The 12,934-nt window shown below is 34.9% G+C and overlaps 3 protein-coding genes across 3 annotated transcripts; all 3 read right to left on the minus strand.

Moving 5' to 3' along the window:
- Positions 1-1,369, minus strand: LOC110031863 (probable aquaporin TIP5-1). Its single transcript, XM_020735291.1, has 3 exons — positions 793-1,369; positions 463-713; positions 1-403 (listed from the first exon to the last, which is right to left on the minus strand). Exons 1-3 carry the CDS (start codon positions 917-919, stop codon positions 17-19), a joined length of 765 nt encoding a protein of 254 aa, XP_020590950.1. The 5' UTR covers positions 920-1,369; the 3' UTR covers positions 1-16.
- LOC110031854 (formyltetrahydrofolate deformylase 2, mitochondrial-like) lies at positions 1,366-12,919 on the minus strand (the record flags this gene model as incomplete). The annotated part of the gene is given in 8 exon segments (XM_020735280.1): positions 1,366-1,703; positions 2,144-2,230; positions 2,307-2,405; positions 3,314-3,473; positions 3,819-3,892; positions 4,261-4,411; positions 12,634-12,746; positions 12,837-12,919. Coding segments are annotated over 8 exon segments (888 nt in total). The 3' UTR covers positions 1,366-1,556.
- LOC110028547 (formyltetrahydrofolate deformylase 1, mitochondrial-like) lies at positions 5,260-8,288 on the minus strand. Its single transcript, XM_020730445.1, has 6 exons — positions 8,154-8,288; positions 7,723-7,796; positions 7,218-7,377; positions 6,151-6,249; positions 5,988-6,074; positions 5,260-5,547 (listed from the first exon to the last, which is right to left on the minus strand). The coding sequence occupies exons 1-6, from the start codon at positions 8,286-8,288 to the stop codon at positions 5,401-5,403; spliced, it is 702 nt and encodes a 233-aa protein (XP_020586104.1). The 3' UTR covers positions 5,260-5,400.
- Positions 12,920-12,934: the final 15 nt, after the last annotated feature.

Consider the following 12,934-nt stretch of genomic DNA (forward strand, 5'->3'; position numbering starts at 1 on the left):
CAAAACATCACTGTTATTAAACATCTAGGGCTTCCTCATCAGAAGGAGAAGGTGATGGGAAAACAAGATTTTGATGGACCAGAGCAGCCAAAGCAGCCCCAATGAGCGGCCCGACCCAATAAACCCCATGGTTCTTAAAATCCCCGCTCACAATGGCCGGTCCGAAAGATCGGGCCGGGTTCATAGACCCACCCGTGAGGGAACCGGCGGCCAACGCACAACCCCCAACCACCATCCCCACCGCTAGAGCCCCACTAACCGCCCCACCCTTCCTTCCGGCATCCGCCACCCGCGGGTCCGCCGCCACATGAACCGTGTAAACCAACATGAAGGTTATCACCCCCTCCACAACTGCCCCTCCGAAACCCGTCATCTCCGTCGCTATCTTCGTCGTCGGCACCGCCTGCAACAATGGCGTTTTAGCAGTAGAAAAATTCGAACTTGATGAATAAAGAGGCTCACCTGACCGGCAGAGGCGAAGCGGAGGAGAAGGCATGCGAGAGTGGAGCCTAGCAATTGAGAGATCCAATAGAAGACGGCCGTGGGGATGGCGATATGGCCGCCGAGAACAAAGGCGAAGGTGACCGCAGGGTTAATGTGAGCGCCGGAGATATCGCCGGCTATGTAGGTGGCGGCGAATATGGCGAAGGACTGCGAGGCCGCCGTGGCGACTAGTGACGATGCATCAGATGTCACATCAGGCGTCAACATTCCTGCAGTAATTTAAGAGTAGTTGTGACAATAGTGATCGTCTGATAAATGAATTGAGAAATAGAAAGGGGGAGGACTGACGGGCGGAAATGGTGGAACCGACGGCGGCGAAAACGAGGAGGAAGGTGGAAATGAATTCGGCTAGGTAGGAGCGGAGGGTGGGAGGGGAGAAGCATTGATATAGCTGAGAGCGGGCGCTGGAAGCCATTTTTTTCTGCTTAATTTTGATTTGGTGCGTTGGTTTTGGGTGAATGATAGCGTGGAAATGGTGTCGCAGAGTTTTTCAAATTGGAGAGTAGGTTTGGACGAAGAGGCGCGACGGGAAGGGCTGGCTGTGACGGTTAGTTAATGACCGTTTCCAGACCGCTGCTGATCCGGCTATATGGTTTGGTTTTATCAAATCCAAATGCGTTCAGCTATTTATTCACTCACCAGATGAACATTTTACTACTACAAGAAGGCCTTCAATTTCATCATACTTGCTAGCAAGCATAAAATTTACAAACAAGAATAAAATTATAACACAATACTTACCTATTTACATATCTAACACAAAAACATTCGTATTTAGATGCATACCACTCGAATGTTTAACATCTAGTCAAAAATACCACCATTACTATGTTCTTAAAAGTTGATACACATTTTCATGCATAAATTTATGACACCAATGATGTTACAAGTGTAAATATCAAACTTTGGGTGTTAGATATGTAAATACTTCAGAATTATCTGGTATGAAAGTAAATTTCCCATAAAAATATGATCACTTTGCTTAACCACTCTATAGTTTCAACAAAAGATGAGCTGGGTAGGCATTTGGCAACGGTAACAAAGGTCCAGCTCTAGAAAACAACAGTTTTTTTCCCCTCATACGGCAGCACACGGAGTTCACAGTAGGATTTTATTGCATTCCGCAGACATTGCTTCTCCAAATTTTCTGATTTCTGCACAAAACTCTCTAAGGTATCTCGATGGGAAACTTTCTCCACCTGTTACATAAAATTGCCCAAAAAATCAGAAAATTTCTGGGTGACATTATGAGTTGTCTAGCTGAAATTCTGCTCAAATTATCATTATATTGTTTTCGCTACCTGTATTTGCATAAAATTCATCTTTCTCCCGACATAAAAAAAAAAATCACCCGTGTAGCATATTATCTTCATATGGCAACAATTAAACTCCACAACTTAATAGAGCATGCATGTAATCTTTCACATCCAACCAAACACATACATGCAATACCACACAATTCTTTCCTATTTACATATCTAAATCTTAAACTTCGCTTTTTTACATTTATATCGCCCATATCAAATCAAAAATACCACAGAATGTATGTAAAGTTAGTATAGGAGCTAGATATGTAAATGCATAGGAATTGAGGGGTGTGAATGTAAAACTTCGATTAACTAAATTACAGAGAGTGTACCATCTGCTCGATAATAGGACCTGCATCGAGTTCTGGAGTTACAAAGTGAGTTGTTGCACCAATCAGTTTCACTCCAGCATTATAAGCCTGGTGATCAAATAAATCTCAGAAGCAGCAAATAAAATATGGCGCGGCCATCAAGAGTAGAAAATAAAATGAGCACCTGCTTGGCAGGATGGCTGCCCTTGAATGACGGAAGAAGCCCATGATGGATGTTAATTATATCTTTACCATAGCCCTCCAAAAAACTAGCTGACAATACCTGTTCAATATTTCTACTTGATCAAAGGGAAATTCAAAAGCATGCACATCTGTACAAAACAATCAAAATAATATACTTCGATTCCAAAATTTTAGAAAAACGCCTTGATTTTACGCTAATTCTAAAAAGACATATGAATCATATATATTCAAGTTTTAAGCTGCGAGGATTTCTAAAAGTTTTGACTCCGCTGTACCGCAGAGTCTAAATCTAGTCAGCTAACAAAAATTGTAAGCAGGGTTATATTTGACAAGGTATTTAAATGAAAAAAAAAAAAAACTAGCATCTTGATACATTTTTTTATCAGATGGTTCTTGAAGCTAACAGGCTGATTTGTTTTGAGAAGTGCAACACAAATTTTGATTGATTTTCCATCTATGGCACTCTCATCTCAAAGCAAAATCAATTGCTTTGAGATCCACCCTGATTAAAATCTAAGCTATCCAGAACCAAATTAAAACCCAAAAAAAAAAAAAAAAAAAAAAAAAAAAAAAAAAAAAAAAGAAGTAACTTGCAAAGATAAAAAATATTTAGATCAACTAATAAATAGCAGCAAATAACAAGGCATGTCCATTGATGTTCAGTAAATCTCCTTACAAGTGCTTAACTTCTCATTGAAGCAATAAAAGGTTATTAAAAGAATAATCATAACAAATTTGGCAAGATGACACAGATTATATAATATGAGCTATTGGGGAAGCTAGACGTTTAGTTTCCATTTGGAAGAGTTTTTAGACCGCTTTGGAGTTTGTTTGGCTGCAATTCTTTTATAGAACACTTTCAGAAACCTACATTTGCTTTCAGAAGCTACTACTATTTCCAATTAGCCTTCTGAAAAACAACTTCTAAATAAAATTTTATAAAAACGGAAGCTCCGCCAAACGGAACCTAACCTCAGAGCTACGCACCTGCATATATCGAGCGAGGACAAGAAAATCAGTATCTTTAACAAGATTCAAGATTTCTTCTTCTCTTTTATCTACTGAACTGGTTGGCATGAAATGGTATGGAATTCCATTTCTCTCAAGAAAACGTAGAACATGGGTATTTGGACCTCTATCATGATTGCTGTTGAAAACAGATATTTAAATCAGCAGCAAAAATATTTATGGGCATTTACATACATACTACTTAATTCCCAAGTATGCGCATATCTAACACCCAAACATCAATTTATCTATCTATCTATCTATCTATCTATATATATATAAACTTATCTATGCATGAAAATATATATTTCACTTTTTATAAGTTAAAATAGTGATATTTTTTTATGTAATATGAAATAGTTAGGTGGTATAAATGTTAAAAATTAAAGTTTTGGTGTCAGATATGCAAATACATAGGAATTGGGTGGTACCTTTGTAAATCCCGCAAATATTTACGGTGGAATAAGTTAAAATATAGCACCACCTTATTACACAGTTTATATCTACAGGAAGCCTACCATCCTGCCAACCATGCAAAACATCCACCAGACAATGGTCCTGCATAACAATTAATTAAATAAATAAACATAAAAACTAATAATGCTTACAATTCTTACATATTTACATATCTCATACCCAAACTTTCATATTTACACACATAACTTAAAACTTTAATACACAAAAAATAGCACTACTACCACTTTCAAAAGTGAAATACACCTTTCATGCATCGTTTTAAAGCCAAATAGTGTTATGCATGTAAATATAAAAGTTTAGGTATGAGATATGTAGATGCATAAGAATTGTATGCCAGGTATGTAAATTTCCATATAAACTAATGCATTTTGGATCAAATGTACGCAAAGCAGCTTGGTATGAGAAGAGCTAAAGGAAAATTAAAGATAGTATACGAACCACGGTCGCACCTGCTTTGAAGCAAGAATGGAAATCTTAAATTTTGGATCTACATCAGGAACCCGAACAACAGATCTTTCTGCCTTGAAGAGTTTTCCTATATTCACAAAGTCTTCATCCATAACATCACGAGGCCAGCTTGCAGGATCAAATACAAATTCACTGTATTTGTTCCATCATTCAAAAAAAATTTTAGGAGAAGATTACTTCAGAATTAAGCATGGTTTAAAAGCAACTGTCAGAAATTTCTTAATATCAGAAATTTCTTAATATGCCTTAAAATAAGCCAATATTTCATTATAATAAATAAGCATGGCATCATCTAAAAGGAATTGATAAAAATGATGAAGGGTGCAACATATGTACTAATTAAGTGGGAATCACAAATAAGAGTATAGTGTTAGGATTTTCTACTATGACCAGAATGTTGTAATGTATGAAGGTCGCATAAATAAAATTCACAACCTACATTCCACTAAACAAGCCAACAATTTATTTTCTTTAAAAGCATTAAGCCAAATGATGAATAATGGTCTAGTAAATCCAAAAAATTGGCAGGAAATTCAAACTACACAAAATTAACAAGCAATTATAAACCCATCAGCATAATTAGATTTAGGTATGTCAAAGTTGAATAAAATCAAGAACGCTGGCAAGTTAATAAGAAGCTGTCTAAAATAACATAGACTAAGAAAATAATTTACCAAAAATTCATGTCAGTAAAGTAAATGAATTCACCAACTATACAATCACTTTAGTATCACACTCAAAAGAATCACATATTTAAATCAGTGTTGTTGAAAATGTGCTTTAGAAGAAAAGTGAAGTGATGCGATAGCCTTGCACATCACTGTCTTGTAAAGTGCATGTTTGAAGTAAAGCTCACATGTTGCAACACTTCGGCTCCGTTTGGCTCCGCTTTTTTGACGCGTTGCGGCCCCAAACAACAAAGTCCCGTCGTTTGGCTTGCAGCTTCGCGGCGGAAGAAATTTAAATATCAAACTTTGGGTGTTAGATATGTAAATACTTCAGAATTATCTGGTATGAAAGTAAATTTCCCATAAAAATATGATCACTTTGCTTAACCACTCTATAGTTTCAACAAAAGATGAGCTGGGTAGGCATTTGGCAACGGTAACAAAGGTCCAGCTCTAGAAAACAACAGTTTTTTTCCCCTCATACGGCAGCACACGGAGTTCACAGTAGGATTTTATTGCATTCCGCAGACATTGCTTCTCCAAATTTTCTGATTTCTGCACAAAACTCTCTAAGGTATCTCGATGGGAAACTCTCTCCACCTGTTACATAAAATTGCCCAAAAAATCAGAAAATTTCTGGGTGACATTATGAGTTGTCTAGCTGAAATTCTGCTCAAATTATCATTATATTGTTTTCGCTACCTGTATTTGCATAAAATTCATCTTTCTCCCGACATAAAAAAAAAAATCACCCGTGTAGCATATTATCTTCATATGGCAACAATTAAACTCCACAACTTAATAGAGCATGCATGTAATCTTTCACATCCAACCAAACACATACATGCAATACCACACAATTCTTTCCTATTTACATATCTAAATCTTAAACTTCGCTTTTTTACATTTTTATCGCCCATATCAAATCAAAAATACCACAGCATGTATGTAAAGTTAGTATAGGTGCTAGATATGTAAATGCATAGGAATTGAGGGGTGTGAATGTAAATCTTCGATTAACTAAATTACAGAGAGTGTACCATCTGCTCGATAATAGGACCTGCATCGAGTTCTGGAGTTACAAAGTGAGTTGTTGCACCAATCAGTTTCACTCCAGCATTATAAGCCTGGTGATCAAATAAATCTCAGAAGCAGCAAATAAAATATGGCGCGGCCATCAAGAGTAGAAAATAAAATGAGCACCTGCTTGGCAGGATGGCTGCCCTTGAATGACGGAAGAAGCCCATGATGGATGTTAATTATATCTTTACCATAGCCCTCCAAAAAACTAGCTGACAATACCTGTTCAATATTTCTACTTGATCAAAGGGAAATTCAAAAGCATGCACATCTGTACAAAACAATCAAAATAATATACTTCGATTCCAAAATTTTAGAAAAACGCCTTGATTTTACGCTAATTCTAAAAAGACATATGAATCATATATATTCAAGTTTTAAGCTGCGAGGATTTCTAAAAGTTTTGACTCCGCTGTACCGCAGAGTCTAAATCTAGTCAGCTAACAAAAATTGTAAGCAGGGTTATATTTGACAAGGTATTTAAATGAAAAAAAAAAAAAACTAGCATCTTGATACATTTTTTTATCAGATGGTTCTTGAAGCTAACAGGCTGATTTGTTTTGAGAAGTGCAACACAAATTTTGATTGATTTTCCATCTATGGCACTCTCATCTCAAAGCAAAATCAATTGCTTTGAGATCCACCCTGATTAAAATCTAAGCTATCCAGAACCAAAATTCGTCTATATTTAAATAAAGAGCTACTGGCTCATTGATACACCCAACATGAACAAGGAAGGTCTTAAGTTCAGATCCCTAAAAAAAAAAAAAAAAAAAAAAAAAAAAGAAGTAACTTGCAAAGATAAAAAATATTTAGATCAACTAATAAATAGCAGCAAATAACAAGGCATGTCCATTGATGTTCAGTAAATCTCCTTACAAGTGCTTAACTTCTCATTGAAGCAATAAAAGGTTATTAAAAGAATAATCATAACAAATTTGGCAAGATGACACAGATTATATAATATGAGCTATTGGGGAAGCTAGACGTTTAGTTTCCATTTGGAAGAGTTTTTAGACCGCTTTGGAGTTTGTTTGGCTGCAATTCTTTTATAGAACACTTTCAGAAACCTACATTTGCTTTCAGAAGCTACTACTATTTCCAATTAGCCTTCTGAAAAACAACTTCTAAATAAAATTTTATAAAAACGGAAGCTCCGCCAAACGGAACCTAACCTCAGAGCTACGCACCTGCATATATCGAGCGAGGACAAGAAAATCAGTATCTTTAACAAGATTCAAGATTTCTTCTTCTCTTTTATCTACTGAACTGGTTGGCATGAAATGGTATGGAATTCCATTTCTCTCAAGAAAACGTAGAACATGGGTATTTGGACCTCTATCATGATTGCTGTTGAAAACAGATATTTAAATCAGCAGCAAAAATATTTATGGGCATTTACATACATACTACTCAATTCCCAAGTATGCGCATATCTAACACCCAAACATCAATTTATCTATCTATCTATCTATCTATCTATATATATATAAACTTATCTATGCATGAAAATATATATTTCACTTTTTATAAGTTAAAATAGTGATATTTTTTTATGTAATATGAAATAGTTAGGTGGTATAAATGTTAAAAATTAAAGTTTTGGTGTCAGATATGCAAATACATAGGAATTGGGTGGTACCTTTGTAAATCCCGCAAATATTTACGGTGGAATAAGTTAAAATATAGCACCACCTTATTACACAGTTTATATCTACAGGAAGCCTACCATCCTGCCAACCATGCAAAACATCCACCAGACAATGGTCCTGCATAACAATTAATTAAATAAATAAACATAAAAACTAATAATGCTTACAATTCTTACATATTTACATATCTCATAACCAAACTTTCATATTTACACACATAACTTAAAACTTTAATACACAAAAAATAGCACTACTACCACTTTCAAAAGTGAAATACACCTTTCATGCATCGTTTTAAAGCCAAATAGTGTTATGCATGTAAATATAAAAGTTTAGGTATGAGATATGTAGATGCATAAGAATTGTATGCCAGGTATGTAAATTTCCATATAAACTAATGCATTTTGGATCAAATGTACGCAAAGCAGCTTGGTATGAGAAGAGCTAAAGGAAAATTAAAGATAGTATACGAACCACGGTCGCACCTGCTTTGAAGCAAGAATGGAAATCGCTGCTAGTAATGCACAGTTGTAATTTTATTTTTTTAGTTGGATTATTATGAAAATCCTTCAATGCTCTTCGTAATCTGCACTTATTTCTGGATGACATCTGATATCATCCTTACTGGTTATTTTTGTGATTAGCGTTTATTATATTCTTATTAGGTGTTTATAATGTCTTTATATTCTACAAATGCCCCGACAACGGACATGCAGATGATGGTGTAAATTATATCATCCTGTTAAACGCACGGTATGATAAGATTCATGTTGTTGTTCAATTTACGTAATATTTTCTTCGTTCAAAGAGATTTAAGATACACAAAATGAATGAAATGAGGAACATGACTTCACTCCCTTGCCCTGAATAAATTTCTGGAGTTGTGGAGTTTTGCGCAAAGTTTGAAGTGTGGTTGTTTGGAAATGGTCTAGTAAATCCAAAAAATTGGCAGGAAATTCAAACTACACAAAATTAACAAGCAATTATAAACCCATCAGCATAATTAGATTTAGGTATGTCAAAGTTGAATAAAATCAAGAACGCTGGCAAGTTAATAAGAAGCTGTCTAAAATAACATAGACTAAGAAAATAATTTACCAAAAATTCATGTCAGTAAAGTAAATGAATTCACCAACTATACAATCACTTTTGTATCACACTCAAAAGAATCACATATTTAAATCAGTGTTGTTGAAAATGTGTTTTAGAAGAAAAGTGAAGTGATGCGATAGTCTTGCACATCACTGCCTTGTAAAGTGCATGTTTGAAGTAAAGCTCACATTTTGCAACACTTCATCTCGAGGCATTAAAGCAATATGTGCTCAGCTCCTACTTGTAATGAAATCCTTGTTAAAATTTCATATTTTGGTTTAATATTTGGTACAATAAGTAGGCACAATTGTTTTTTATACTATTTCTCAGTGACATTTATTCATTGCTCATTGATTTTTCATCATCTTACACTTGAGGTAGTTGCTTCTTGGTGATTTTACTCACACTCACCAGCTAGTTCTAATATGCTTTTTACATGTTCTTGTTGACGGCGCTAGTAAATTCTCATTCACAAGCTTCTTCTCGACGTCTTATTTTTACACTACCTCTCACTCCACGCTAATCTTTTGCTAGTCACTCAATCTGATAAGTATATTTTATTACTGTATCATTTATATCATTTATAACTTTAATTCTTCTTTTATTTTAAATAATTATAAATTACTATATCATTGAATGTATCATTATATTTGCTAAGAAATTATTTTCTAATGTGATTTAAGTTTGATTAATTAAATAAATATTGTATAAACATGATATGTGTATATAATCTGTAACTCATAAATGCTCTAATTAGAAAAAGGATTGTCACTTTGCGCTTTGTATATTAAAGCAAGAAAAAAATTTCTTGTACATCAGATTGCACTTAGTGCTATGAAAGCATTGATCCATATTGCACCAATAAAATTGAATACTTGAAAAGAAATTGTTCAATCAAACATGTAAGGTTAGTAAATATTATTGACAAAAAACTATATGCCTCAAATAATTGTCGACAAAAACTGCATGTAGACTCCTCATTCTAGTTTAGTAAATATAGCACAAAAGCAACCCAATTCTATTATGATAATCTAAAGTTCAGTCTCCAGTTTTCAGGTGAAATATCCAAAACAAATTTATATAGAAATATCAATCAGTGGTCATACAGACCAACCAACATGTGGTAGAATCACCAAATCGAATGTGGCAATACCATATTACAAATTGAATCAAATGATCTCCTCTACACCGCATATAGCAGTAGCATATAACACCACCTACAGAAATGATTTTGTAAGAAGCACATGCATATTATTATACCTCATCCACGTGATGTCACCAACCAGACTTTGTACACTTGAGATGCATACCCAAATTAGGATATGAAAGAAATTAGTGTGGGCATTGCATCACAGTTATCATCAGCACCAAAAGGTTTTATTAGGGCCAACATAAACCATATGAGAAATCCCAATCAAATGTACGCCAGCCACTAAATTATATATTCACCACCAAGATAATATATAACAACAAAAGCCTTTATCCCACTAAGTGGGGTTTGTTACATGAATCATGTTTCTCCATTGCATCCTATTAAGTGTATTATTTTCATTTAATTCTAATAAATTAAGATCATTTCTCATACAATATGTCCAAGTCTACAATACGTCCAAGTCTTTCTAGGTCTACTTCTGCCTTTCTTAATATAAGTTGAATCTAAAACATCTAATCACCTAACCGGACCATCAGATGGTCGACCTTTAATGTGACCAAACCATCTAAGGCGACTCTATCTAATTTTGCCTGCCACTAGAGCTACACCAACTCTACAATAACAAGCATTTATCCCACTAAGTTGGGTCGGCTACATGAATCTTTTTTCTCCATTGTGTCCTATTGAGTGTCATATTATCATTTATTCTAATAAATTAAGATCGTTTTTAATACAATATGCCCAAGTCTTTCTAGGAATTAAGATCGTTTTTAATACAATAAGCCCAAGTCTTTCTAGGACTATCTTTGTCCTTCTTAACATAAGTCGAATCTAAAACATCTACACTCCTAATCTGAGCAATACTAGCTGTCTTTCTTAACATAAGTCGAATCTAAAACATCTAGACTCCTAATCTGAGCAATACTAGCTCAATCACAGATATATTCATTTCACATTTTGTCTCCAAATGTAAAGCCTATATTCATTTCACATTTTGTCTCTAAGTGTAAAGCCGCTCATCCACCTAAGCATTCTCATCTCGGTAACACTTCAATTAATTTTATGTTTCTCTTTTAAAGGCCAACATTCTGCGCCATAGAGCATTTTAGGTTTCAACACCATCCTATAAAATTTTCCTTTCAGTCGAAGCAATACTTTCTATCACACAATAGGCCTGAAGCATTCCTCCACTTCAACCAATCAACTTGAATTTTACTAATAGCATCCCAATCTATATCACAATGATTTTGACCAATAGACCCGAGATATCTAAAGCATCCACAACTTTTAATAATTTGATCACCCATAGTTACAACTCTGTCACTAGAGCTACTACTACTAAAATTACATACCATGTATTCAGCTTTATTTCTACTCACACGAAGACCTTTAGATTCCAATGTAAACCTCCATAATTCAAGTTTTTCCTGGGTTCTTTCTCTAGCCTTATCCACAAGAAGGATATCATCAGCGAAAAACATACACCAAGATACATCCTCCTGCAAATGTCCAACATGAGCATCCAGAAACAAAGAACTAAAGCAAAAGGATATGTGTGCTTAAAGCCGATCCATGATGTAATCCAACTGAAATAGAAAAATAATTGGTCAATCCTTCTTCTGTTTGAACACAATTAACAACTCTGGTATATATAAAAATGAATTATAGCTCTCACAGCACATTGTATCTCTTATTTCCCACACAAAATTAATATTTCTTATAACAATCCCAATAAAAACATATTCATTCAGTCACAACCACTAATTGTCCTCTTTTGAAGGCATGTAAAGCAGTGCTCAATAGATTACTTCTCAAAAAGGAATTCTAAAATTTTCTTCAAATAGAATTTGGAAAACATAAACACTAAATCTAATTATAACAACTAGCACTATTTACTTTGATATAATTTTTTTTTACAAAAAAGCTCATTAACCAACTGTTCCATTTTTCAAATCTCTATCTACTAACTATCCCCATTAAGTTCCTATAATTAACTTGCAAAACATAAAATATCTTAGAATTTAGAATCTTTGTAGATCTATTTAGATTTTTCCCTTTCAAATAGCTTTTATCAAACATGCAGCATATGTTCTTCGATTATTGCATCTATAACCATCCCATTTAAAAGCCCAAAACTCCATATAGAAACTCTAAGTTTTCTTGGAGGAATTTAGTACGCTGGTGCCCATTTTCTACCACAATCATGTTAAATGGAATTGCATCGCTTACACTTACAGTAGCATGATATCCTAAACAATCTTGATCTCACCGCCATCAAAGATGCACCACTTCATTTTGTCTTTGTTAAATGTCAAAAATCATTGTTGTCATGCTAAAGATAAGATGAAGATTGGGGGGATAGACAAGAATATAACTACATGAACAAAATCAAATTTTTGCTTGTGTTGCGGCATTCCCCATATACCAAAAATAACGTGTCTTAATCCAGTGTGATTGTTTGAGAATTGGGAAATGGTTGACTAAGTGAGAGTACTAACTAACAATACCATTGACCTTCAAGCTTTTTTTTTTTTTACTCAAGACCTTGGCAACAACTTCCAAACGTAATTAAGTAAATACTTAGGTGTTAATGACCGCCGTGATATAGAGAGTTGTGAGATTTGTAAATACTCAAGGCCTTGACCACAACTCACACATCTTCTAAATCTACAAAACAAGTGTCAGTGAAAGAAGCAAGAAAGCAATAACCTCCTTGAGTAGAAGACCTGTTTGTTCTCTGGGACAAAAACATCGACACTGTGAATGTTGGCGCTGCGAAAGGCGAAGCATTCGGAGACCTTTGACACAATGCCTACCACGTCCTGAGCACAAATTCATCTCGTTTTACGATGGGATAGATGCGGCGGCGGATAATAGATTACTAGAAGAAAAATGGCGCAGCAGAAGCCTACCGGGCAGTGGAGGACGTGAATACCTAGCATTTGACTGCGGCCGGTGGTGCTTTCCATGTTGATCGAAGAATGGAAGGTCCTCACTGCGGGGACGAAGG

This window comes from Phalaenopsis equestris, unplaced genomic scaffold, assembly GCF_001263595.1.
Source record: "Phalaenopsis equestris unplaced genomic scaffold, ASM126359v1 Scaffold000002, whole genome shotgun sequence".
Classification (NCBI taxonomy): Eukaryota; Viridiplantae; Streptophyta; class Magnoliopsida; order Asparagales; family Orchidaceae; genus Phalaenopsis; species Phalaenopsis equestris.

Coding starts and splice junctions, on each gene's coding strand:
- LOC110028547 (XM_020730445.1), bottom strand. CDS start 8,288: ATGTCATCCAGAAATAAGTGCAGATTACGAAGAGCATTGAAGGATTTT. Junction 7,797..8,153: donor TCAAAGCAGGTGCGACCGTG/GTTCGTATACTA, acceptor ATTGTTATGCAG/GACCATTGTCTGGTGGATGT. Junction 6,075..6,150: donor GCAGCCATCCTGCCAAGCAG/GTGCTCATTTTA, acceptor TTTGATCACCAG/GCTTATAATGCTGGAGTGAA.
- LOC110031863 (XM_020735291.1), bottom strand. CDS start 919: ATGGCTTCCAGCGCCCGCTCTCAGCTATATCAATGCTTCTCCCCTCCC. Junction 714..792: donor CGGTTCCACCATTTCCGCCC/GTCAGTCCTCCC, acceptor AAATTACTGCAG/GAATGTTGACGCCTGATGTG. Junction 404..462: donor GCTTCGCCTCTGCCGGTCAG/GTGAGCCTCTTT, acceptor CCATTGTTGCAG/GCGGTGCCGACGACGAAGAT.